Here is a 27,721-nt window from a genome sequence, read left to right as displayed (position 1 = left end):
AGGCATAAGAAACATAGCATCACAACTCCAAAGAGTACCACAGTTCATTTCAGGACACAAGTGGGGATCAGTTTATTTTTTTAAAGTCAACTGTTTAGCACTTGCATAAAAAATAATGTTCACAGCCCACTGAACAAATATACACAGAAGTACGAGCAAGAAAAATAGAGCAGATGCCCACCACTTTTGATGGAGTAAAGCTCTCAACTTTAACTATCAGCTTTATTCTAAGAAGTAAAATGTTGATGATAAAGAAATAAGAATGGGTAAAAAAAAAAAGGTGGAGTATTATTTTGGTAAGATTTTGAGGAAAAAGAAGAAAAAAACCAAGCCTCCTCTTTCAGTTACTAAAAAAGTAGCCCTTACCCATACAGATACACATAGATTTAATTTTTTTTTAGTTATGAGCTTTAGGTCTACTTGTTTTAAAATATCTTCTCCTTCACTTACTTAAAAAGCTTTTAATTTAGGCAAGATTAAGTGACAGTCACAAAACAACTTCACTATCTTCATAATTACTTTTCCTGATTATTGATTAAAAATCAAAAATTAACATAAAGTGTTAAAAACTGATAAGGTTTTTTTATTAATGCTGTAGGTTCTTCAGAAAAGAAAAAGCCACTCCTCTATTTTTGATTCAGTCCATAACACAAAATTTATCAAATTAATCCTGTACATTTTAATATAGAAAAATATACCTGTAACAATTCCATTTCGTATTTATAAATTTTCATCCAATATCATACCAACACGTATATCTGGTATGCATATAAAACATACACATCACATTCCTACAAGAAGTTAATTCCAAAACTGTTCTCAACTCCTAAGTCATAACTAGGGAGGTAAATTCCTTGGGGTAAAGGACAGATTTTTCTTCTGCATTTCTACAGGACATAGAATATGGGAATCCTATAGGGTTCCTACACACTAAGTCAAGGCACAATAATCTTCAGGAAATAAGCAAGGATCAGGTTGTTGGCAAGGAATGTAAAACATATTCCATCTCATTTTGCACATATTGAGGGACCCTGAACTGCAAAATATTTTCAACTGTATAAATGGTCTTAGCACCACTTCTTACTGAAATTTGTAAGAACTTAGAACGGACAAACTTTCTGTTCTGCACTGAAGTATCTAGACTTAACAGCCTGTTAGTTAGAAATAAAGTGCAACCATGCAATGTAAACTGAAAACATTTTATTATAAATTTTAGTATAAAACACCTCTCCTACCAAGACAGCAACTGTTTAGATGTGACTTTTGCTTCTTTTATCCAACTAGACATAGAAATTTTGACAGCTAAAAAACTAGAGCTATAGTTACTCATAAAACTTAACAAAATCAAAGTTATAAAAACCAAAAAAAGTTACTGACCTCTATGAAAAAGTACTGTTACCAAAAGCTACTTTAAAACCTAAACTATCTTTGAAATAAACAAAACCAAAAATTATCATTTCTAACATACTGAAGCAGTCTAAAAACTAAAACTTTGCCCAGTCTTGAGGTTTAATGAAACAATATTCATCATGGGTCCAGAGCCATCAAAAAAATCTCTATATATTCTGTTTCTCCTTTCACAAAAATCCCTGAGGCTACACAGAATTTCTTGAGACTCCAATTTATAAGTTGGTAACTTTTCCCAAATCTTTAACCAAGGAGTTTAGAGATCAAACAGCCGAGCGTTGTCCACATGCTTTCTCTTTCCAGTTCTATTTTCTTGTTCCTTTTCTTAACATCATCATCTTGCCTTAACTGGGGCAAATTCTGAATTTCAGAGTGGGTAACACCACACTGAAGATATAACCATTGTGAACAAGGAAGAAAAGGCGAAGGATACTGAGATGACAGGAAGTCCTAACAGAACTCTAGAACAAAAAGGTAAGATGTATCTAACATAGCACCATATATGTGGGCACAAATATCTTTGAAATGGCCTAATAGATTTGCACAGACATGTAACAGCCATCCCAATATAAAAAAATTTTGTCTGGTTTTATAAAAGTTACTGTGGATAACGCTCAGAGCCAGGTTTAAAATTCACTGAGACTGAGCTAGAGAAGCAGCGATTTCTTCTCACAGAAATATTCTCAAAATGGGGCAGAATTTTTAGAGTTGAAAAAACCCTGCTTTGGTTTCCTGCCTACCTTTGCAAAAACACTGCAACAGATCTAACCCCTGCTAACCACGCTGCCAAAGCAGCGGCGGTGGTACATACCATACGGGCAGTCACTGGAAGGTTACAGAGTAGGTACCATCAATGATGGTAAAAGAGCTGAACAAGGGCAGGCTCTTTAAACATCCCTCTAGTAAACATCCCTCTCCTCCTCACCGATCTGCTCACACACAGCTGTCTTAGTAGCTAGTTACAAGATTATATAACCATTTCCACAGCCTTTCCCTGTACAACAGAGATGCAATTAACAACAGGAAATTAAAAATCTGAAGGCTTTCAGATACTTGACTCTGAAATTTCAATCTTCAGTTTAGGCTTGGGGAGAGCAGAGGCAATTGGTTGTATTTTTCACATGCAACATTTTATTACATTAAAAAAACCCACAGAAGTGGTTCCTAACTGACAAGTACAGAGAACATGAATGACAAATATAATCAAAATCTTATGCAAATAAGCAGAAAGTATGGTTGGTTTAAAGGTAATAGTGATCTGTCTAGAATGCCATGTTTAATTCCAACACAGTTTTCATTACCAACCAAACTCATTTTCAACTCACACATCAATTTATGAATCTGATCAGATATTCATGTGACACCATGCTTGGAGTCACTTGACTCTTAAATCAGAACTTGATAAAAAAGTTTTTTTTATCTAAAAACCTTTTTTTATTAAGCTAAAAAGTTAGCTTAATGCTATTTTTTTTTTTTTGTGAAAGAAATCATGCACACTTTCAGGAATATAGGCTACTGAGTAAGCAGCAAATTCCAGTGCTAATGAAATCATACAATCTCAGAAGTTCCTATTTGTCTTAAAAAGCATTTCCATAGACTATAGTTTTGAATTATAGCTACCTGCAGTAAGATGGAATTGGACTTAAGGATCCAAGAGTATGATTGTATGAGTATGATGTCCCATTAATAGTTCTGTCAAAAAAGGATAGTTCTTTTCATTAACTAAATTACATTTATCTTATGAAGGAAAAACAAACGGCCCCTTTGCTTTACTATAAAAATCTTAACTTCCCACCAGCTTGTTTAAATGGTCTCATACAAATAGGCACCACGCTCATAGGGCACATATTCCTTTCTCATCCTCATCCTATTTCGTTTAGGACATCTCTTCAGTGAGTAAAGGTCTCTGGAACACTCCTCTAGATGCATTTCTTTTGTGGAAGAGGTTGGAACTGGCAGCATCACCTCAATTTTGGGGCAGGTCAAGGGCCTTAAAAGGGCTATGATTATGAGATTTTATGGGTTTGTCTGAAAGGATAGCAGAGAACTGGATTCCCTAATCCACAAGATCCTTTCCACACCTACTTTCTAACTAATTCACTTGAATTAGCTTCCTGAAAGACCTCTCAGCTGCCTTCTATACTATGCTCCTTTTGAACACTCAACCTAGAAGCACCCCAAGAATGACCTGTGTAAGGGAACATGGATGAGGACCTAAGCAGCATCAAAAGCTGTAAATTCAATTTATTTTAGTAACTCTTAGTAGTGTCTGCCAGTATACCAAGACCAAACTGAGTGATTTATTTATTTATTACACACACACGCTACATTTTTAGTAAGGAAAAATGTTTAGACAACACAATAAGGTTAATAATCTCTGTGGTGGGCTCACCCTGGCTAACAGCTAAACCCACAGACCTCCTCATCTGCTACCTTCCTCTCCCCCTAGCAGGATGGGGGGAGAAAATAGGACAAGCAAAACCAAGAAAAATCATGGGTAAGATAAAACACAGTTTAATAAGTAAAGGAAAAGAGGAAGAAGAAAAAAAACCCCAACGTTATGCAAAGGTAATCTCTCACCACCTCCAATGGGTAGATGGCTTGCCCAACTATTGCCTGACCAAAACACTACCTAAAACCCGCTTCCCCTCCACTTACTAGGACAACATTGTATGGCACAGAATAGCTTTAGACAGTGCAGGTCATCTGCCTGGTGGTGTCCCCTCTCAACTTCTTGGGCACACCCAATGTACTCCCTCTGCCAGGGTGGGCAGTCAGAAAACCAGGCGGCCTTCCCAGCTGTGCAAACACTGTTCAGCAACAATTAAAACATGAGTGTATCGTCAACACTTTTTTTGGTCACAAATCTAAAACCTAGCACCATACTAGTTGCTGTGAAAAAAAAAAAATTAACTCCATCCCAGACACACCCAGCTGGACTCAGAAGTGTTAACTTTCCTCCCTTGACACTTGTCATGTGTGACCAGTGATTTCTACATAGCTACACAGTGTGGAAATGCCAGGTGTGAGGGTTTTAACCATGATTAACAATTCTCAGCTGCTTAGGTAGTTGACTTTTTTTTTTTTTTTGCCTTAACTTAAAAAGTGAGGGAACTTGTGCACCAAGAAAGACAAGCTATATGTAAAAAACAGACTTTTCTTCTTTTCTCATAGACATTTTATTACAGCAAACATTCTGACTATCCCTCAATTTCAATACTAACTGTATCACTATTTTTAAAAGTCTTAGAATTCTTATATAGTTAGAAAAACTTAAAAAATTATAGGCAACACACTAGTCAAAGATTCCACTAAAAATACAGCAGTTTATAACTACGTTTTAAGTTATCAGAAGCAGGGCTTTGCAAAGAAAAAGGTCTGCCATCATTACCTACAGCTTCATGGGAGGGAATCAGTAAAAAAGAATTAACAGCTTTCAGCTGTAAAATTACTAATTCCACTAATACAGTACATTAAACATGCCATTTGAGATATATGCCAGCTTAAACTACCACATATGGCTTATCAATCTAATTATCACAGTTTGTGTTTTCATAAGCAGAGCTGTTCTAGTTTTTAAACAATGTGTCAAAATGCACTGGTTTATCTGAAAACAGAAAATTCTATCTTTTATACTACCAGTAGGTCAATACCGTATTTTTAACATGCGGTGCACTACATGTCAAAAAAAAACCCAACCAAAAACATTAGAACAAGTATGTTGAATGTTTTAGTAATGCTTTTAGCTTTCTTATTGGTCAAATGTTAAGGGTCAAAATTAATTTTAAAACTAGGAATAAGTTTCTCAAAGATAGCATTTTTTATTTTTATTTTTCCTTTTAAGTCTTTAATTCACCTACTGACATACTAAGCCTTAATTGACAATGGACAAATAAAACAATCAAGTTAGTCATTCTTCCAGTTTTGCATGCGAATAAAAAATACTGTGAAATAGCACGTGTGCAGACATCAGTTGCAGTGAAGACAGACCTCACTTGTGTTCCTTCTTCATATGCAATTTGACCTCACACAGAACAATTGCTATTGCAGAATCATATATTCTAATTGCAGTTCAATACAAATCATGCCCTACAATATTTGATTTCAGATTCTCCAGCTGGTGCTTAGTGTCAGTTCAGCTGTTCAGAGGGATTTTATTTTTTTTATGTTTCTTTGTGTAAATAAGCAAAAAGCTCACACAATTACCATGATGCATTATATGATCTTAATATCTCCTTTTTCAACTAAAAAAAAAGACCATGTATTTTTATTAATAAAAAAAAAAAAGCTCATGGAAACAATTAACACCTTAGTAGCTATATAACTATGTAGCAGTCATTCCAAATACTTTTGCCTCTCGTTCAGGAACACAAAATAAAGGTAAAGACACACCACTTAGTTACTAAATGCATTTTCCACTCTCTCCCTCAAAGTTCTTGCAAATTGTAGGCAGTATTTTTGACAAATTATTTCAACAGAAAGCAGACAATATCAATATACTTGAATATACTGTATAATTCTAAAAAAACAGATTACATTACAAATACAAGCATTCAAAAGTTTAAGTGCCTCCCTGTTTTATTTTCCTGTTTGTTTTTAAATAAGCATCATGTCCTTGAATCTGCTATTACCCTTAAAGATGGTTTCTATTAAGCTCAAATTAAACACATGCAAAAATAGCATTTCATTTTTTTTTGCTGAAATAATTTTAAAGTCATTAGAACTTGAACACTAAATGAAACCATTATTTTAGATTTTCATTTTCAATAAACAAATCAGGGCAATATTTTTAAAAGAATAGAGTTGTGTAACCAACTGGACTGTCCAGAAGATAGGAAAACCCAACGTATTCCAACTTTTTTCATTACTGAAAAGCAGAATGGTGTGTATAGTTGATTTCTTCCATACATACTTCATCAGTCTCCTCCCTGATACAAAGTCCAAAAAACCCTTCTAAAAGATGAGTCAAAACATTTTATGTAATAATAAACAAAAATAGGGCAATGACTTCATGACTACTATTTTATGTCAAAATGCCAGTATTTTTTTAGAATTTATTTTTAGGAAGTTTATCTGGGCCTTTTAATATTTCAGAGCAGAATTTCAATTACAGAATTCTTCCCACTAAATGTTTAGATATTTTTTGATAATCGTTAGGCCCATATAACTTCACAAATTTTTATTTCTACCTTTCAAAACTAAACTAAAATAAATATGTTGGAACAAAAGAAAAAAATAATGCTTGTAATGAGTAATTATTTGCAAATGGAAACAGATTCTAGAAAATGTTTAGTTTCAAGAGGATTTGTAACTGAATCTGGATTAGAGCTAATGCTTCTCTTTCAAAATGGACCTTTTACCAAGACTGACATACATTAACATAAACCCAGTATTTTCCTACACAGAATTACTGAACAGATGTACAACTATATTAAAAAGCCAGTTCATACATAAAGATGCAGAATCATTCTTCTAATATCAGGAAATCCAACCCTGTTCTTAAGCAAAGCCAAAGAATGAGGCAATTACAAAACATCATTGATTATATACACTGGTTTTATCATTTGTCCTGTTTTTGGCATTAGTAAAGGGTTGCATTTCTGCATTAAAAATTGAAAGGAACTTTCAAAACAATGTAATTTTTCTTGCAAAGAGACCATGAACTAAAAGAACTGGCTATAAAACTCTTACCCCAAAAGGGGAGAAAATGTATATTTGGCAAATTCATATTGATAATCTGTATTATATACCTATTTTTTACACACATTGTTTAGAACTGAAAAGGCATCATACATGATCCTCAAATAAGATATCAAATCAGATAAGATCAAATAAGATTCCTGTATTCATCATTTACTTGACTGTATTAAAACTGAATATAGAAGGCAGACATCTCCAAATACAGACTCGAACAGCTCTATTCAGCTGACAAAGGTTCAGTTACAATTGTTTGCAAAGCTAGAAAACTGTGAGAAACATCCCTCCTCAAAGGTAAAAACAGCAATAAACGTTAACTGCCATAAAAGAGCACCAGTAAAAAACACATTCCTTTGCTAGAACAAGGAAAACCCTTAGAAAGAAGTCTTTTAACAAAAGACCTAAATTGGAAACATATACAGATTTTTAATTATTTTTTTTATTATACACTACTATTCATCTATCCCTATGTGAAAACACACTAATATGGGACTGCATAGGCTGGATACATATTCTACCCTGTGTAAATTCAGCACTTACCCGAGTCTAATGTTTGTATATAGAAACTGCTGGTAATTTTGCTGCCTTTGTAGGAGTATCTCCACTCAGTTTCTTGGGAGGCAGTAGCAAATAGGAAAGAAATTCTCATTTTCAGCCCTTATGCTTAAGGGGCAAGAAAAATAACATGTATCCCTTTTTGCTGAAAGTAACAACATCAGCAGCAGCAAGATGGAAGAACTAACTAACTGTACTAACCCGCATATATAAAGGGCTCGGACAGCTTCAAGAAATGCTCAGCTTCAGTGGAATATTTGATCTCGAGCAAATCGAATAGAAAACAATTTGTCAGGTTTTGATTACTCAAAAAAATCTTCACCCTATTTAAAAATGGTAAGTTTTACCTACCACACAATCTGAATTCAGACAGAGTGATGGTTATAATTTACTGCCAGAATTTCCATTGTGAACTTCAAGTATAAAAGTGGAAGCAAAAAAGAAGATGCATGTTAAACTGCTTATGAAATAAACTACAAATTTTCCAGTGCTTATAATATGCTGAACTACTACTCTGACATACAGAATGTAAAGGTTTGTAGAGGGAAAACTTGGAAGCTCTAAAAAATAAATGGAAGATTAAAAATTGAAATCACTGGCCTTTTCCTAAATAATCAGCATACACATAGCGTTTCTTGGATTAAATATCTCTTTCTAACCATCTTCAGCATTTGTAAGATGACCTGTCCAGCAACATTCCTCAATTTGCCCCATGGAAGGGGGCAAACATAGGGAACATTCCACACCTTGAAGAGGATGATGCTAGTAAAAACATCTGTACAGAAATACAGTATGAAAACCATATTTTGCTTTTGAGCAAGGGAGAAAAATTGGGGAAGTGATAATACCCTTAGAACACAGCACTTAAATGCTATGTGAAAACTGTTGCACTCTAAAGGGATTAACACAACAGAACCTGCTTAAAGCAGAGTAAAACTTTAAAAATGATTCAATATAGAGAGATAAAGTCTACTCAAATGCCCTAAGGTATCTTGGTCTTTCCCTCTACATAGAAACTTACCTACAAGGATTACAGAGTATCTATGGATCTGAATGTGCACTACAGTTCCGCATCTGTTTCTTTATACTGGGATCACTTCAAGCAGCACATACCATCATTCTCCCTTTGTTTGCCAATAATCTGCATTAGCATTCAGTAGATAACTATTAGTAGCACTTTCTCCTCTAATTTTGCATTGCAACATTACACCTCTTTCCAGACCTATTGAAGTAGACCATACTACAAATATGACATTTACATTACTCCTGAAACACTTTTAAGTACACTTGACTTGAATATCAGATAGCCATCATCAGCTTATCTGCACCACCAAAGTAAGCATACTTTACAATACAAAAACTTCATCACACAAAAACAGTGCTATTAATGTATATAGTAATTTACACCAAAAGCCCTGCATGCTTCTTAGTTTTGCCTTCATAGAATCTTTGATGGGGAAAACCCATCCACATTAAGACATCTTCATGCTTAAAACTACTGAGAGCATTACAATCACCTATTCTGGTCTCCTATGCAATAACACTTTACAGAAAAAAAAAAAAAAAATCCCTGCATTATCTTAGAAGTCCATTTGACTATACACCTATTAAAAAAAGGTTATTAAGTTTTAATTACAGTTGAAATACCCCAACACTTAAGTAAATTGTCATAATTTATGGAAGTTTGTATTGGGAGAAACAAGGCACCAAATCAGAGCTGGCTATTCTACTGAAAAGACAAATACTTAAAGAAAAATAAATAATGAAAAAATCAATGGTCTTCAGACATCCAATACAAAGCTGCCAAAATTTACAAAATTTTAAAATTTTACAATTGTACAAAATTCTTTAAAAAAAGAAAATGCACAAAAAGAATTTTACAAGATGAAACTTAACAAGTCGCCATTTAGGCACCATGTAAGTTATTACATCGAAAAAAAACGGACAGAAAGTAGATGAACAAGGAGTTTATTTTTCCTCATTCTGAGTATATGTGTGTGTGTTGAAGGGGAAAATCAAGGGGATACTTTTACAATTATGGATGACTAAATTCTGTGCCCTTCTCATGTCTACACCCTCCAAATCAGGAAGTGCTAAGGCTAATGAAGTGTGAAGGACAGAACTGGAACTACTTCTGGATGTCAAAAGCCACACTCTTTCAAATAATAAGTACTATCAAAAACAACAGCCATTGGAAAAGATAATACAGAAACAAGAGATTATTAGCTACTATTCAACAAAGTACCATTTAAAAACTGAAACAAAAATTAAAATTAACTAGGTATAAATACGTTAACTCTCAAATACTGACCTTGCTACTACTATCCGTTCTTTGTCTTTAAAACTAGAAGGTTATAAAACTTGGCTTAAACTGAGGAGAGTTTGTTTCTAAAAGGTACAGGAATCCTAAAGGAGGATAAATGTAACTGCCCATTTGATCCATTTTTCTCATCAAGAATGTGTAACAGTAAAGCTCTGAGGCTAAAAATTACCTGTGGATTTCTACATACACTTAAAAATACTGGGTTTAACAACTGATATAAAATCTGGCTTTCTGAGGAACAATTTGTTTCCTTCTTCTAAATTCTAGTTATTCAGGGAAACAAATCATGATGAACTCAAGTAAAATGAAGAGCTATTGGCTACATAAGGAAAATTCCTTTTTATAGAGGTTCCTTCCTGTCCAATTCTAAGACTACCCGCTTACCACACAAAACTGTCCCATCTTCTTTCTGGTTATTTGGGATCAATTAATCAAAAATTGTTATTCATTTAACGTGTCATGTTGGCACATGTAGAACAGCTACTCATAAATGTAGATCCATACAGAACTAGACAGCTTATAAAATTATTAAGTACATATTTTATTATTGTTAAAAGCAGTGCAAATACTAGATGAGCACTTGGCATTACCAACCTAAACAAAAATACAAAAGCTTATATCCCTTAAAAAAAAAAAAACAACCACTTCGTAAAGTTAGCACTTTTTTTTTTTTTTAGCATTTCACTATGCAGGAAATCATACTCTGCTTGAGGAAGAGTTATCTCAACAAAACCTGGCCTAGGTGTGCTGCACTGCACAGTAAAATACTCAGAAGTTAGGAAGTGATATAATTACAAGGAGTTCCTGGGGAATCCAATTTTTACTTTAGATTGACAGAGTCACCAAGTGTTCATCTAATACAGTAAGTAGGAGACATACAAAGAATGAAGTGTGCACACACATGCAAGACAGAAAAAAACCTCCATACATTGTTCTATGTCTAACACTTCTCATTGCAACAGATCATTTTTATAAAGCTTTAAGGCATCCAGTAGCAGCATTTCATTGCGACCTTTGAAAATCAGCACAGACAGAATGCCAGAAGAGCCTCTCTTGTTCCACAGAAGTTTTCTTCAAATCCAGGTCAATAAACTGCTAAAAAACCACCTATTTCCTTTTTTTTTCTTTTTTGGTGTTCCTCAGAAAAACTGTTGGCAGGCTGCCAGATTACAATAAAACATAAATATTCTATAACTCAAGTTCAATACTGCTGGCAAAACAGTATCCGCTGCAGCACCTGAATTGCTGCTGCTGTGCTGCTACTACTACATACTAACTTACCTACACTGGCTTTTCCAAACACCAGGTTACAGATGGGGACAAAATGTAAACCTCAGCTAGATCATGAGCCAACTCGGCATATGGCCCAAATGGTCTTTCCTCCCCCTTCCCTCACAGCCATGATATCTCACTCCCCAACTCTTTGGGAATGCACTCTGATACAGTCTTAATTCCATAAGCACACTGGATGCTCAACAAAGCCAACTGAATGGACATGTGCCTAACATGTTTCCTAATTTTCCAGTGGATGACATCATACAAATGAAGTATAAATATAGTCAATACTTTATGTTATCAAAAGAAAGACTCCACAGTTGTATATTCAGTTAAATAGGTAATTTTTCACGTGCAGTTTGAAAATCAGAATTTAGAACACACTAGGAAGACGGTAAATTGCTGCTGCCTCTGATTATCTGGTTCTCTACAGAGAATTTTCTTCCCCATATTGCCAATGAAGAGTCTAAAAAGAACTAAAGTCACTACTTGAAAATAAAATAAATACATGTACATACAAATCTTCCAAGAGCTTTGGATGTGTGCACTATGGTTCTTGATTCAAGCAAACAGGTGCCACTCTATGAAGTGGGGGAAAATAGTACAAATGTGTGAAGCTCTTTATGTGGGAAATTACAAGAGAGTTAAATGGCACAGAGCAAGGCACAAAAAGTGCTTTTAAAATAGAAACAAGGGAACATGCAGAGAACCTCAGTATCTAATTTAATTAATGATTGAGAATGCAAAGGCTCCAACTGGTGAAACATTAGCAGCAGCCATGAATTTCACTGTAGTTCTGTATAACAAGTAATCTTACCTGAGTGATTCTCAAAAAAATGTCAACACATCGATTGTATTTTTCATCTGATCCTGTCAATGCTGAGATGACAGGCCCTGCAGGATGCAGTGAGAGATCAATGATGAAAAACAGATGTTTAGTCTTTCCACAATCAAAACCTACAAGACCAGGCAAATACGAAATTTTGTCTGAGAATCATGCTTCTTCATATCCAACAAATGCTAATGTTACATAATCACTTTCACATAAGTAAGTTGACAAGAACATCTCTTCCTCACTTACAAGGGATCTGACCCCTGATCATTCATATCACCAATGTATAACTTTAAACCTGGTCCCTGATACACTATTCTCTCAAGTGGTTTCTGGTCACACAGCCAGTTATTTACATCAGCTATTTCTTACGTCAACCTATGTTCTCTGGCCTTTTATGAAGGAGACTTAATTTTGTCCATCAATTATGCAGAACACTTAAACCTTACACAAAATTTATTGCAATTCAGAAGTCAAGAAGAGCAATGCATAATAGTATTGCTCATAACTAGCTCAGGCAGAGAGTGATAAATTCATATTCAAAAGTTACAAAAGCATGTTAGCATTGTACAGTTGGGAGCTGACTTCCACAGACGTGTTTCCAAACACTGTCTTAAACTAACATTTCAATCAGACCAGTTAAGAACTTGCAAATGAATTTTAATGCCTAGCTATAATCAAGAACAGCACATTTAATATTAAGTGAACTCCAGTCAGATTCAACCATAATTAACTATCAAATACATTAAAGTGAAAACAAGTTAATATGGGGGATGGGAATTTAGATAATCATAAATTTATTACGCATTAGAATACTTAGTATGTCTACCAAATATGGGGGAAATTTAAAGCAGAGTATCCTGACAATCCTGTCTCTGTTTGTAAAGTGAAATACAAGCAATGTAGTTAAGCCTTATAATGCTATGAATAATCACAAACTGGGATACAGACACCCCTGAAATCAAAACAAAAAAAAAGATGGAACAGTCTGTAACGTAACATTTAGAAACTCTGTAGGCTAAACTCTGGTTTGGTGTTCCCTTTGGGGGGCGGAAAGACAGAATGGCCCTGAATACCAGAGTGAATGTAAGGAACCTGGTAGTTTCCTAAAGCCATGTCATGCAGTCAGGAAGAAGGTAGGAGTATATCCACAGTAAATTAATAGTCTCGCACATGCACAGCACACTCATTTATTCCAACTGTCAAATACCAAGTTTCCGTGTTGCCAGAAAGCCTTAAAAGAATCACAAGCCTGAGCTAGACAGCACAAGCACCAAGCATACCCCACTACAGAGCACACTGCAGTACACCAGAAATTCATACCAGACACAATGTAACTCTATTTACAGACAACTGTATCTATTGTCAGAATAAACACAAATATTTTTGTTATATCTATTAAACATGTTTTTGAAATGTCACCGTTATGTCAGCTTCATTACTCCACAGATTTGATAAGCAGGAAAAACGTATTAGTTTTAGACTGAAAGTACATTAAGAATTTTATGCTAGTGTCAAACAAATCTAATTGAAAAACCAAAGGCCTACCTCGAAACAAGACCATCAATAAGAGTCGAAAAAGCAGCCTTTTCCTTTGTAATATATTGCGTTTTATACCATGACACTGCAGCCTCTAAGGGTCAGATTAATTAAGATCAACAGCAGCTGCAGTGCAACGTGAGAAGCACACTGCCACAGTTCTCACTAGTCCAGCCCAATTACCTGCAGCATTCCAGCACTGGGCAACTGACAACTATCATACTCCTCACCAAGTCATTAACTCCCACTGTCCTACTGATCAATTTTTCAAAACAAACTCTTTTTAAGATGGACTGCAAAGCTGACTGTGCCTGCTGCAGGACACGAGGACGAGTCCCAGAGCGATGTTTGCCAGTCAGATCATTACAGACGTCACTTTATGCTAGGGCTGTGTCCCAAGACAGAAATGAGACAGCGGTCAGGTACAAGCCCTCCTCCAAATCCCTCTATGCTCTATTTCTAAAAGCCAGTCTGATAAATTCACTAAATCCAAGGTTTTCTCCCCTAGACAAAAAGCTACTGATCACTGATAAAATAAATTCCGTGGTCAACTACTGAGGGCAATATCTAAGTTAATGCAATTAATTAATCACAAAGATCAAAGAATATTTGAAAAAAGTATTGCTTGTTACAGGTTGCACCCATTAAGAAAAGCAAGAATAGTTTATTTTACTGCATGAGGGAGAAGATGAAAACAATTAAGAGATTCAGACATTTCCTGTTTCTATTTTTTGAAGATTAGCTCCAAGACCTATTTTCTGACAAACATCCATTAAAACTCTGATCTTTCTGCAAAATACCATTAAAACATTGTATGGAAAATTTAGACTTTGTGAAAGAGGAAAATTTAAAATTTTCAGTGCATATCAACTCCAGCTATTTTTCTTAAGTTTTGGGTTGGGTTGGTGGTTTTTTTCCAGAATGTAAGAGTATAGAAAAGAGATATTCTTAGTGAATAATTGCTTTACAGAAATCTCAAGTTGATAAAAATAAAAATACTGTTACTAGAAGCACCTTCATCTACACAAATCAATCACAAGAAAGAACTTGAAAATTACTAAACATGGCATTTCCCTGTGGCAACAGCCATCCTCACTTTGTTATTTTGCCAACCAAGTGCACATACGATCTGTATCATTTATGAAAGTTAGACTAACCCTTCCAAATCTATCACAAGTTGTTCTAAACCATTCTTATACAAGACAAAGCTCTTTCTTGCAAACTAAAGCCATCTACTATGTCAAAGTTTATTCTCATTTACATGAGTAAGTCCCTCCATGTAGAAGAAATCAGTGCAAATTTTCTACTTCTACTCAAAATTTCTCTAAGCCTCCCAAATGAGAAACTGCTAAGTGATTGTACACTGGGTGAGTTAGATGTGTAACAATCTCAAGATCATACCCAGTTACATACTCAGTTTCAGCTTCCTTTTAAATGTAAAATACTAATGATCTGCTGGCTAGCAAGCTAACTTTTTTTTTTATTCTGTTCCAGTAACTAGGCAACAGACAACTGTCCAACTGAGAATTATCTCTCTGAACAGCTGGCAATCAACACTTGGAGGTTTTGGTAGTTGGTCTTTTTTTTTTTTTTTTTTTAAACTAGAAGAAAGATAGGTGATTCCAGTGATTAGTTTACAAACCTACACAGCTCTCTTCCACCTCTGAAATCTCTACTCACTATTTATTTATTTCCTCAGTCCCATTATCCCCAGTTACCCATATAAGTAAATGTTTACAGCAGAATCTGAAAATCTTAGCTATATATTTATGAAATCTCTAATTAGCTAATGTTAACACTACAGAAAAAATTAGAAGTATCAAGAATAAGTGAGATGCATTTCCTAATGTATGAAAAACTACCTTCAAAGAACCATGACAACAGACAGCTAGTAACTAACACCATTCTCGCTTCTAACTCCATTACTCTTTTTCTCTTCCAGAGATGAAAAAACGGTATTTCACTTCAACGTTATTTCAAGTGCTGATTTGTAAAAGATATTCTTTTCCCTGCTACACTTTAGGTTACTTTTTAAGAGTTATAAATTAACATGGCAATTCCTTTATTATATAAAGGAAATAATAATGGTGAACCAAGCTTGATATATTATATCTTCCCCCTTCCTAACAGTTTAATAGGAGTAATGAAGCTAGAAAGCGAACTTATTAATTATAAATTGTTACTTGCGCATTCAACATGTCTGAAAGGTTTTTAAGGGTAAGAGACTCTTTAAAAGGGCACCTGCACAAAGATTAGCTAGACTACCTCCCATAATATATGCATGTTTCAAAAAACTCTGATATTCAAACACAAAACATCTCAAATAAAAGTCACTTGGTAAAAATGTAACATAGCCACACAGCACTTCATACACTCTCTATACAAGGCAGAGGAGGAAACTCCCACCTTTTGCATTCTCCAAACATTTACATCACTACTGATTAGAAATCTGCTATAAAAACAACACAGCTAATCTATTGTTAAAAGCGGTAAAAACTTGTCCCCATTTAATTATGTTTTTATTAATCTCTGCTCTTAATATGATCTAATTTCAGTACACATATGACTTCATATTCCAATAAATTGAAAAACACTGACCGAGCTCAAATTCACTCAAGCACCAAGTTCAGACCAGGCAAGATCCTGTTGCAAGATAAACAACATGATGCGATGTAACATAATTGTGTGTGTGTGTGTGTGTGTGTGTGTGTGTTTGTGTGTGTATGTGAGAGATCAGGGCTGGAGTGCAGAGAAAGAGCAAGCAAGACTGCGTGAGAGAGAAAGCAAGCAAGCAAGAGTGCACGCCAGCATTTGCAATGGAAAAAAATACATATGTCCAGAGCAGTGTTCAGTCCAGCGCCCACTATAATTCAGAATGAAGAAACAAATACAATGAGAGCTTAATATAACAGAAATACTCTTTTTTATATTATTCAAATAAAATCATACATTAAAACAGCTTCGCAGAATAGCCACTTTCTTTATGAAGTTCAATTAATTAATATTAAAGTACCATGGCTACATCTTTATTTAAATTTTGGACCAGAACCCACTAGTCAATACACACTGTACTTCTCTGCAGAAAGGATCAGCACCATTTAGTTTAAAAGTAGGGCATATTTTGCCATTTTAATTTCATTTCCACTATTCTAGGGGGACAAGCCTGAACAGAAAAGAACCAGGAATAATCTAAGCACAATAACCAAAGTTAAATCGCAGAAATCCAGACAATTAGAAAAAGTCAGCTGGTAACCTGAAAAGAGAACAATGAATTGTGTACTCAAAAAATAAGACTGTAGTGGACGGTCATGTATTCATACACTGCTTCCTACTTTGTAAACTAAAATGTTCAGTGCAAAGCTGTTTTTTCCTTCAATTTCTCGTAATTAGAGCTGCCATATAATTCTTCAGTAATTATGTCACCTTTTGATGCACAAAAATAATTCCAACAGAAATCAGTCTGCATACTGAAGTCCTATATCACAGAGGAAAAAAAAAAAAACACACTATTAGATCATAGGAACTACTCATGACTTCTGTATTACAACCAACTTCCTCCTTTCCAAACAGCAACTTACTCAGACTGTGCTAAAACTTTTCAGAAATACAGAAAAGTTTCACAGAAGCTTCAGCAAGAGAACATTCCATAGCGAAACGTACATTAAACACAGTTATCGTCACAAGCATCAGAAGTACAGACTACGTAACTTCTATTAGGAAAACAGAATAATTGTTTAAGAAACTTAAAAAAAAAAAATAAACCATGTATTTATATTAGCTATTTCACAAGGTTTGTATTCCCTAATGTTATATGAGCACAACAGTCTGGAAGAAACCCAAAAGCCATCAGCTCAGGGAATGCCAGGACCTCCGAAAATTCCATGGGCTGGTGGTCAAACGCAAACAGAAAGACTAACGAGAGCTAGCCATGCTGGAATCCATTTCTCATCCCTGTTCCATATTTTAGCAGGAATCAGTCACCAACTTCCTTAAAACACTCATTTCCTATATGACACAACGTGGCTGCAAATTCAAAGCAGACTGTATGAAGTCAAACTCAAACTTCATCTGCACCTGTTACACTGAAACTGCTTGAGCCTCCCTGCCCTAGTTATTTATATTACTACTACTGATTTTAAGAGAGAATGTGTTTCTGTCACAAACATTTTTACTCCCGTCATTCTAGCTTGCTGATTTTTATTTTTCAAAGGTTCTTCTCCTACTACTGCTGTATCTTTACAATTTGCTACACAAAAAAATATGTAATTCTGATGTAATCAGAAAACAGAAGAATTATGCTTAGAGCACTGAACAAAAGACATAATCTTTGGAGCGTCCTTTCCAAGTGAGTGTAAATAAACTGTAGTAAAATGAAAAGGCATGTAATTTGGTATTTGGAATATTCTTCATAAACACCAATTTTCTGTAAAATCCTTGCATATCTGATACCACCTCATGTATAATGCAGAAAATCTATTTCATTTTCATCTATTGACAGTGAATTTAATTTACTATTGTGGCTCTTTACTCCGATTATGTTATTAATTCTGCAATCAGGCTCCTTTGAATGCTTTTATTTCTTCCAAGGGTTTTGACAGTTCTACTTTGATTTTTTTCCACCCTAACATACCTTTCAAAACAAAGGATTATTTTTTTTCTAACCTCTAAAGTAAAAAGAAAAACAAACAAAGAAAAAAAAAACCCTCAAAGACAACAACCATCAGTTCATAACTTGTATCTTTCAACAGGAAAAATCTACATGCATCACTTTACCCTCTGACATTTAAGTATTATAAACTACATTCATTAAAGAGATGTATAACAGGTGCTTTAAAATTTCCACATCAGCAATCATCATTGTAAATACACCACAATCCGTCCATTAATAAAAAATTATCCACTCCTGCCCGACACTGAAGTTAGAGGATGGGAAAGCCAGATGCTCCAGTGGTAGTGTTCTGTTTACATCCATAACAACTGACTTCACTATTTTGTAGAACTCTGTCATCTTGGTAAACTAGATCAAATACAAAGTATCTCTTCTTTTTCCAACAAAAAAAGCTGGTAGAGCTAGTCAAATCAATTTTAAACACCAGTTATTCTTCAAAATTACAAAACCAGAACACCAAAAAAAGTGTTAGGTATGCTATTATTCTACATCAGTTTTTAAAAAGTCCTCCAGAACAAAGTTCAATTACAGAATGCTAATTTGTTCATCTTTAGGGAAAAAAAAAAAAATGTTTATTCAATTGCAGAAGCTACAATCTTGTATATTATTATGTAAGACTCCCTCTCCAGAAATCTTATAAAGGAGAAATGGTAGATCAGGTATTTATTATTGTTATACGCAAACATAAAAAACTTCATTCTTGTGCATTAATACAGTTGATACAAAATACTCAATTCTTTATTCATCTGAATTATTTCACTTCTATAATATTCTCCTGCCACCATGGTAAACATAATGTAAAGAATATCTAAAGAGCAGCACTTGTCCTCTTTACTTCACTCCAGAGCCAGTGAACAAAGCAGTGAAGCAGAAAGAAGGTACATAATGGATTTAAAGTAAATGGCCCATTCTTTAAGAGGGCCTCTCATTTTTACTCATTCTAGCTTAATTGTCATTACAATGTCTGGAAACTTCAAACGAACAATTATTTTTACGCCAGCTGTCAAGTTGGTTCCTTAAAGCTAGATATTTTTTTTTTTTACTAAAAAACAAAGCAATCAAAATGGTAATGAAAATATCCTTTTGCAGAAACATTGTAAACATCTTTAAACAATTCAAGCAGTTAGTGCCCAGTCCATTTAGTACACCAAGACAGAACATTTATATTCACTGTTGCACTTTGTAAGATACTTTTCTGAGAAATGATGCTTCCAGCTGCACTGGAAGCTTAGTTGTCAATATATGAAACACACCGACATGTACATACGTCCCTTGAGATTTAAAAATAAAGAATTGGCTAATTTTTGCACCTACCTGGGTAAAAATCTTTGGATTTGGACAGCTTGATGGTGGCCCCAGTCTCTTTCTGCAACTGAACAATTGTCTGTCCTCCCTTTCCAATTATAGATCCAGCAGCATAACTAGGTATGAGGACCTTTAGAAAATACTGGCCATCCTCTGAAAAATTGAGATATGCATGGTTAATATGGCTTACAAACTTTGATTTTTTCTCCCCAGACCCACAAACAAAATGTTACATCTTTAAACTCGTACAGTAATTCATGCGTTTACATCTAACCAGTTGCGTCATTCTACAAGACATGTTTCGACTATGCCTTTGACATTTGAAAATATGTACATTTATTTTGAACAAGTTAAAGAAGCCACATAGATTCCTTAATTCCATAAAACAGTAAGAATAAAATCCAAACCATATTTCAAAGGTGGATTTTTTTCCCCAATGGTAACCACAGCACACAGAAATGATCGGACCCCTTTAAAAAAAATAAAGCCCCGCACAAAAACGTGACTAGTGACAACTACAACCTTGCTTGAAAATACTGCAAAAGAAATGTCAAAACTAAAAAGGCATGAATTGTAAATTCTGATGGGCTATTTGTTTGTCATTAGCAAACACATGAGAATAGCAATTAGCTATTGCCTGCATTCTTCTTAAGTGAGCAAAACCACTACTCTGCTACCAAATAACCCACCCAAAATGTGGTGTTTTATTCCAAGCATTTCAGCCACTGCCAAGAAAACAACTCAACATGGTGTGGATGGAATCACTTGCCTAAGTAATCCTGATGTATTCCTTTAGCACTTCTTAAGCGACAATGATCTCTTTTAAGCTCATTAATTAAAGGACATTAAGAAGAATTTTTCCCAATTGATCAAAAGCCTAAGTCACTTATTTTAAATACACTTAAAAGGTGACAAGATAGACAATGCCAGTCCTCTACCCACCACTAGCATTAAAGCACACAATCGGAACAGGGAAAAAAATATACAGAATGAATGGAGGGGGAAAAGAAAAAAGATTCCCAGTCAGATTCGGCAACTGCACAATTGTCTGTGCCCTCATCCCACTGCTAAACCCAGCTACACTGAAGTCTAAGGACCTTCCGCAACCGGCTCCGAAAAAGTGCAAGGCAATAAGGGTACACTGGCTCCCCAGACTTAGGCTCTCCCCAGTAATAAAGGCAACGTCCCACTGGCATGGGTTTTTATCATGAAACCTGTTTCACAAAGTTGGGATTTTTTTTTTCCCCTAAGCAGAAAAGGCGATCCCAGTTCACCTTACTTCTGTCATCTGAGACTAAGCGTCTCAAAAAAGTGCCTGTGTGTGACAGTCGTGCCCACCCGTATTAGCATAGCTGGTTGAACCACGCACTATGTACAGGCAGACTGCTGCTCTTAATATTGGGCAAGTAAATTCACCTCTGCCTCGGTGCATTGTTATGACGACTCCAGTGCAAACGGACAGAGGAGATGCTGGTCCCGTTATAACTCATCTCCTCCAGGAAGAGCAGGATGTTAACTACCGAGTCCCCACAGCCGAGCGGCGACTCCCCCCGCCACCAGCCAGCCCTCGCCCCCAGCACGGCAAACACGCCGTGTATTCGCTGACAATAGAAGCGAGGCCAAGGAGGAGGAAAACGCACGGCAAGGCTGAAATTCAACTTGCGACCCAGAGGATGTGGAAGGAGGAAAGCGCGTTTGCCGTCTCCTTCCAGCTGCCATTTATTTTCGCCCATCGTTAAACGGGCGAGGGAGGTAGCTGGGCTGCAGAAGCCCCTTGTGCTCCCTCCTAGTCTCCGTAGGGTCACAGCTGTGCAGCCCCAGCGTGGATATTAAATAAAAAGACTGGTAGATGCTGAAAACCGACGCCATTTTGATGAATGATAACATTAGAGAAATGGGAATGTTGGGGGGGGGAAGGGGGGGGAGGCAGGCAGGCAGGCAGGCAGGTAGGGAAGCGGGGAGGTGGGTGGGTTGGGCGGGGGGGGAGGTGACAGAGGATATACCCACCGCCCGTGTTGGTCCTCTTGGTGCTGCCGGCTTCGGGGGGAGCTTCAAGCGGTCTTTTCCGGGAGTCCGGCGGGTCCAGGTCTATGGGAACCCCGGTGTGGGTCCCGTTCTGCTGGATGGGAGCTGCCGCCATCATGTTTGCTGCTGCTCGGAGGAGAATTGTCTCTTCCCTTCTGTGGTGGGGGGGCAGGGAGGGAAGGGGGGAGGAGGAGGAGGAGGAGGAGGAAGGGGGGGAAGGGGGAGGAGGAGGAGGAGGAGAAGGAGGGGAGGGGGCTCGTCCCGTTCTCTTGTCCTTTTCGAAAATGTAGAGCTAGGCTCGGGGTTGTCGAGGATGCTGCGCGCCTTGTTTATCTGGCACCCGGGGGGAGGGAAGGGAAAGGAGGGAGGGAAGCGGGCAGGACTGGGCTGGAGGAGCAGCTGCAGTGCAGTGTCAGGAGATGAGGAGAAGGGAGACAGGGAAACGAGGGGGGCGAGAGAGGGAAGAGAAAGGGGGAGAGGGGAGGAGGGGAAAGAGTGAAAAGAGTGAGACGGGAGGAGGAGAGGACAGAGTGAGTGGGAGAAGAGAGGAGGGGAGAGAGTGAGTGGGAGAGGAGAGGAGGGGAGAGAGAACGAGTGAGACTGAGGCGGCGAGGAGGGAGGGAGGGGGAGAAGGAGGGAGGGAGCGAGCGAGCGGTGTAAATGGTGGGCGAGGGAGTGAGTGGGAGATGATTCACGCTGCCTTTGAGCCCCCTTCCGTCCCTGCCTGCCCTAGTGCCGCGCCTGGCGCTGCGGCTCGGCTGCCCGCCGCTCTCGGGCTCGCCTGCCCTCCCTCACTGACGGGCTCGCCTGCTCGGGGGCAGGAGGGGGAACCTCTGCCCGTGCGGCGCCGCTCCGCCCTCCCCCAGCACCGCCGCCGGGCGCACGGGCGGCGGGCTGGCCTGGGGCCGCCACCCTCGGCTACGCCGCAGAAACCCAAAAGGCAGGAGAGGTTAGAGCCGTGGGAGGGGGGGCACGTACCGGGGAGGCGGGGGGGTGGGGGGTGGGGGGAGAAAGCCAGGATAAAAAATGGGCGGGGCTTCCCGCGTAGACAAGCGGGAGATTCGGCCAATCGGAACAAAAGAGAGCGAGGCTGGGATTGAAACGTGTAGCCAATCACGGGCCGCGGGCGGTAGAGCCGTTGAGTGGGAGGCGGGGGCGGCTTAACCTCTGCGGCGGCCGGCGGGGGGTGGGGGGCGGCGGCGGGGAGGGCGTGTGTGGAGGCAGGTTCCCGCCCCGGGAGGGTCCCCGCCGTCATGCGGCGTCACCTGGGTTACACACTGCGCCTCATAGGCCCGCAGCTGCGTGGGAGGACGGCTGAGATTGCCCGAGGAGGCTGCGGGATAGCGGGGACATGTCCTCGTCGGGGCTGACCGCACCACCGCGGCCGGGGCCCTGCCTGGCGGCCGCCGCGAAAAACGGCCGGGGGGCAGCGCCACCGCCGGGAGCCCGGGACGCGCCGGGCGGCCTCGCGCAGGCTTGTAGGGCAAATAATAAAGATGTTATTTTTATGCTGTGACAGCCGGGCTAGCTGCAGCTATGTGACACAGAGCGGCACCTCTTCTGTAAATATTTCGTAGAGAACCCAAAGGTGTTTCACTGCGGCGAAGGTTATTTCTGCGTTCAGATCGCAAATTATTCCGGGTGAAGCTTAAAACGCTGTAAGGTGCAGCGGGGTGGGGGTGGGAGGGCTTGGGGGGATTGTCGACATGTTATAGAAGCATTTTTACTCAGCTCTTTGCTATTTGAACTCATTGGCTTTGGGGAAAAAAAAAAATCAAACCGATACAACCATAACGGTAGTGGTCAGTATTAAAGCATCAATTCCGTACAAAATTGAGAAATGTGTGTTGATGGCTTTAGACCATGCTTGGTGCTGAATTTGTATTGATGTGTGTGTGTGTGGAATGGCTGCTGACTCGATTCCTCTTACTATGCGAGCTTGAAACCTGCCTGTTTGTGGACGAAATCCAATTTCCATTCTAAGCTCCCTGGGAGACTCAGCCTTAGTTTTAGTAATCACTTACCATTAATAATCCCCCAAACAATTTTTAGTACTTAAAATACAAATTTAATGTATGATACATAATACAGCACATCACCTCTACTTATATGCCAGATATGTAATGCATTATAGGATATTAAAATGCGGACACTTAAATGCCTGAGCAGGCTCCCGCCCGAAAGCATTCACAAATTAAGAACTCGATCCAGCACTGTACATGGGAAACTTTCAATTACTTCCTTGGGAATTGTGTCCCAGGAATGCGATATCTATCCTCCTCACAGGCAGATGAAATAGATGTGGCAGACTCAGTAACAATTTGATAGCATATATGGTCAGAAAAATGATTGTATAAAAATGGAACTTTCTTACTCATCATATACCCTTTGTATCTAAGATACTCTGACTCATAATTGCTTAGTTTACTGACTGAAATAAAATTTTAGGCTTCTGTTACCTTGGCAGTTGCTCACACAATTATGGTACAGCAAGCTGGGGACTGGTCCTAGCTCTTCCATTTTCTTTACTAAGTTCCAGTTGAAGAATTTTAATTAGTATGTGAGCCAGAAAGAGCACAGCATGACTTGAAAATCTCAGGTCCAGTTTCTAGGGTCATCAGTCCTAAGAGGCCTCTTCTTATTTGTAAACTAAGCAAATGACATACAGAAAAATCTGAAGAAAAAAATAAAACCCCACAATGTTCGAATGAAGCCATCTTGAGTCAATTTCCGCCTAGAACTGGATAAATTGTAACACTGCTCCCTTTATCTCACTGAATATGTCCCATTCATCTGTAGAAACATTGAATCAAACGATTCTCTGGTTTTAAGACCACATCTGTTTCACTGTGCCCCCTGCACCAATTTTAATTATGTGGCAGATCTGATTGGAGTCAGCACCTGCAAGTCTTCCCTTTGGGAGCGCCAATTAGCTTATAAAACATTTTCTTGATTGCATTCTTTAAACAAAAGTATTGTTTCATCCTAACAACAGGAATATTAAAGCATAGAATAAGAAAGTGTTTTAACATGATAAGCGGCGTGTATGTTGTTTGTGTATCTGTCTTCCATAAGCTTAGAGGAAAAAGTGGTAATCCTGAAACCTAATTTCAGACTCAGCAGATGTCTGTCCTGCGTTAGTCTGTTTCTTTACCAACAGCTGTTTCACAAGTGCCTCCCCTTGTCTCTACAGAATGCCTTTTGTTTAATAATTTCCCGATACGTTATTTCCAAGACTCACTAAGACAAGCTTTTTCAACTTTTCTGGTAACTCTAAGTAGGTTTTTTATAGTTTAATAGACTGGTTCATCTTTGAAGAAGTTACTTACATCTATATAACTAGCCTCTCAACTAGTTAAATAGTAACAATTCAACTTAACTAAGCAAAGAGCTGCATATAATAAACATTTCAACAAATAAAGATTTAATATTAATAAAAGTACTTATTATTACAGACATGCTTCAGATTATGCTTATTTCTCATTCCACTGCTTGGAGCAGTGATACTGGAGGTCCAGCGGGGCACATCACATGAAGTGCAGCCCTCTACTGGTAGAGGTCACGGGGATTTTAAAGCAAGCTGTGTTTTTGTCACGGGTGGGGGGCAATGAAATAGCTTTTAGCAAAATGCAAGCAACTGCCTGGCAGTGTATTAGCCACCTGCATTGTTCATGGCCTGAAGCACAAGTAAAATAGTTGTGGGGGCCTGTAGTACAGCCTTGCTTTCACTCTGTTGTGATTGCCACTGAGAAAGGACCAATGGAAAAATAAAAAAGTCTGTATCAACAGAGTTTTCTTCTATTCCAAATCTGTAATCTGTTGCTCATCTTTTCTTTCTCAGCCAGCCCTAGACCGGCATATCTAACCAGAGGTGGTTCAAGCTGTTGTGGGATGTTGATTCCTTTTCTGTTCCTTTCAGTCATGTCCTACAAGCTGATGTGTTCTGTAACTTCAGTGAGAGTTAGTTCAGTGATGACATGGAATTCAAATTCAATTTACCAGCCTTATTTCTATAAATGCTTTTGGCTGGTGGAGGTATGGATGGTAGCATTCAGGCTAATCTCTCCCACAGACGTGAGAGCTGTGCTTAGAAATGAAAGGGATTAGGAAGAGGCATAAACCAAAGCAATTGAGCATGTATTGCAACAAATAGAAATTTAAAGAATAACTGAAGTTCTAGTAAACATCACCTAATCTGATAAAGTCCCTTTTGTGGAACAAGCCTCATCCTCCCATTTCTTGTAGAGATGCTAGGTATTTCTCTTCTGGCTAACAGAATGAATAGTTTGTTTTTCCCCTGGTGGGAAATATGACAGAGCCCAATACTCATTAGATGAAAAATGATACCTCTTATACATTTTGGCTAGGTAAAAGAAAACAGATACAGTCTTTGTCCAAAATGATGCTGCTACTATTGGCAGTTTTTCATTACTGAACGATTGGTAAACTTTGGCTCTACTGAAATTACAGTTAGTGATGAACTCAGAAGTTTCTTTCAAGTCTTTAACTTCCAGCTTCAGTTTATGAAACATTTTTCCTCCAATACCTATCAGTTAAACTATTACTATTATTGATTAAAATATCCAGTTGTTGCTTGTTTAAATACTGCAGAAATTGGAAAGTAGATAACTCAGGGATTAAAGCTGGTACGAACTAGGAGTAATCCCATTGTAATGAAACAATAATGTAACATAGTATGTGAGAAATCACAGGAACACCTTCTGTAGCTCGTGCCAGTTTATGGTCTTAGTTGTTGCTTGTGTGATTGTGTTGATTGTGTGAGGGTTGATCGTGTACCTCTTAGCACTGTCTAACAAAAGAACGCTGGAGAAGCATCTCTTCTACAAACTAAATTTAGCCAGTTATCATGCCAGATGTTTCAGGATATATTCCTCTAACAGTATGGTGAACAGGGTACTTTTCAAGGAATCGGGATGCCTTTTTCCAATATCAGTTATTACAATTACTCTAGCAGTACCATTGTTTTGTGTTTCATTTTGCCAACCCACCACCAACTGTCTTATTTGTTGGAATTTTTGGCACTTTAGGATAAATAAAAAAATGAAAAAAGAGACATTAACAGCAAAATTCATTTCTTTGATTCTGTTGCTAAACCTGGTCCCCTTCCTGTGAACCAAAAGACCTGGACTGATGCAGCACCCTCTAAGAGCTCATAAGGACATATCTGCTAGAGCTCAGTCATGCTCTCTAAGAGTTTAATACAGTCTTGGTTGTTATAAATTAAAACTAGTAAAAACAGGTCATACTTTTAAATGTAGTTCAAAATATAGGACCTTATTCAGCATTTTTTTTAAGCCTGGAAGTCTGCTATACTGCAGCTGACAAATGAGAGATATTTTAGTGAAGATCACAAATCCTGCTGGAAAAGGAATGGAAAAGGGGCAAATAAACATGTTGCACAAGGGATAAAGGAAAAACAAGAATGAGACAATAAAGAAAAAGGTACTGTTTTTTCTGTGGTAACCATGATTTCTATTAAATTATGCAGCAAAATTAGAGTTGCTCTGATCATTTTGCTGAATGCCAAAATGTATACTACTTGAGATCATTGAAGTCAAATATTCCTAGTAAAATTAACCTACTCTTAACCACCTACAAACTTCACTTTTTTCCAGTATAATTTGTAATCAATTTTCTAAATAATAAGCTATTCCAGCAAAAGTAATTTTTACAGGTATAATAATATTATAACAGTAGGATTTTTGCCAATGGAAAGGTAATAAAAGTCCTATCTCTAATATTATTGCAATAGTAATAGTTCCTAAGTAGAGATCTAGAGATCTTTAAAAACACTTTTTAAAGGCTTACTATACAAAAATGCGTATGCCAGTAGATCACAAATTAATTTTCAGCACAGCAAGATTTAGGCAATAGTTATTACCTAAAAGAATATGAAGTTACACTGGGAACTTCAACCGATTCTCCCCTGGAGTTTAGGAAATGCCTCAGAGTTTGTTTTTGAAGGAATTATTTTACTTCACCAACAAAAATTAATGATTCCAGTGCTTTATATTTCTACTTGCTTGAAATAAATTATTACATAATACTCCTGAATTGGAAAGTCTTCTGGTGG

The 27,721-nt window shown here is 37.6% G+C and overlaps 1 protein-coding gene across 3 annotated transcripts in view; it reads right to left on the bottom strand.

The window, feature by feature from the left end:
* Positions 1 to 22,574, bottom strand: part of NOVA1 (NOVA alternative splicing regulator 1) — a 155,532-nt gene extending 132,958 nt beyond the window's left edge. Inside the window, exons 1-2 of one of the 3 annotated variants that reach the window (XM_056346348.1) lie at positions 21,610 to 22,574; positions 19,612 to 19,755 (exon numbers count right to left, since the gene is read on the bottom strand). In XM_056346348.1, coding sequence (XP_056202323.1) covers positions 19,612 to 19,755; positions 21,610 to 21,745 — 280 coding nt within the window. In that variant the 5' untranslated portion in view covers positions 21,746 to 22,574. Of the gene's footprint in view, positions 1 to 12,074; positions 12,152 to 19,611; positions 19,756 to 21,609 lie in introns of those variants that run through there. The other 2 variants (XM_056346347.1, XM_056346349.1) reach the window with 2 other exon arrangements.
* Positions 22,575 to 27,721: the final 5,147 nt, after the last annotated feature.

The sequence above is a fragment of the Falco biarmicus genome, chromosome 7 (genome assembly GCF_023638135.1).
Source record: "Falco biarmicus isolate bFalBia1 chromosome 7, bFalBia1.pri, whole genome shotgun sequence".
NCBI lineage: Eukaryota > Metazoa > Chordata > Aves > Falconiformes > Falconidae > Falco > Falco biarmicus.
This window is presented reverse-complemented; position numbering and strand designations above follow the sequence as displayed.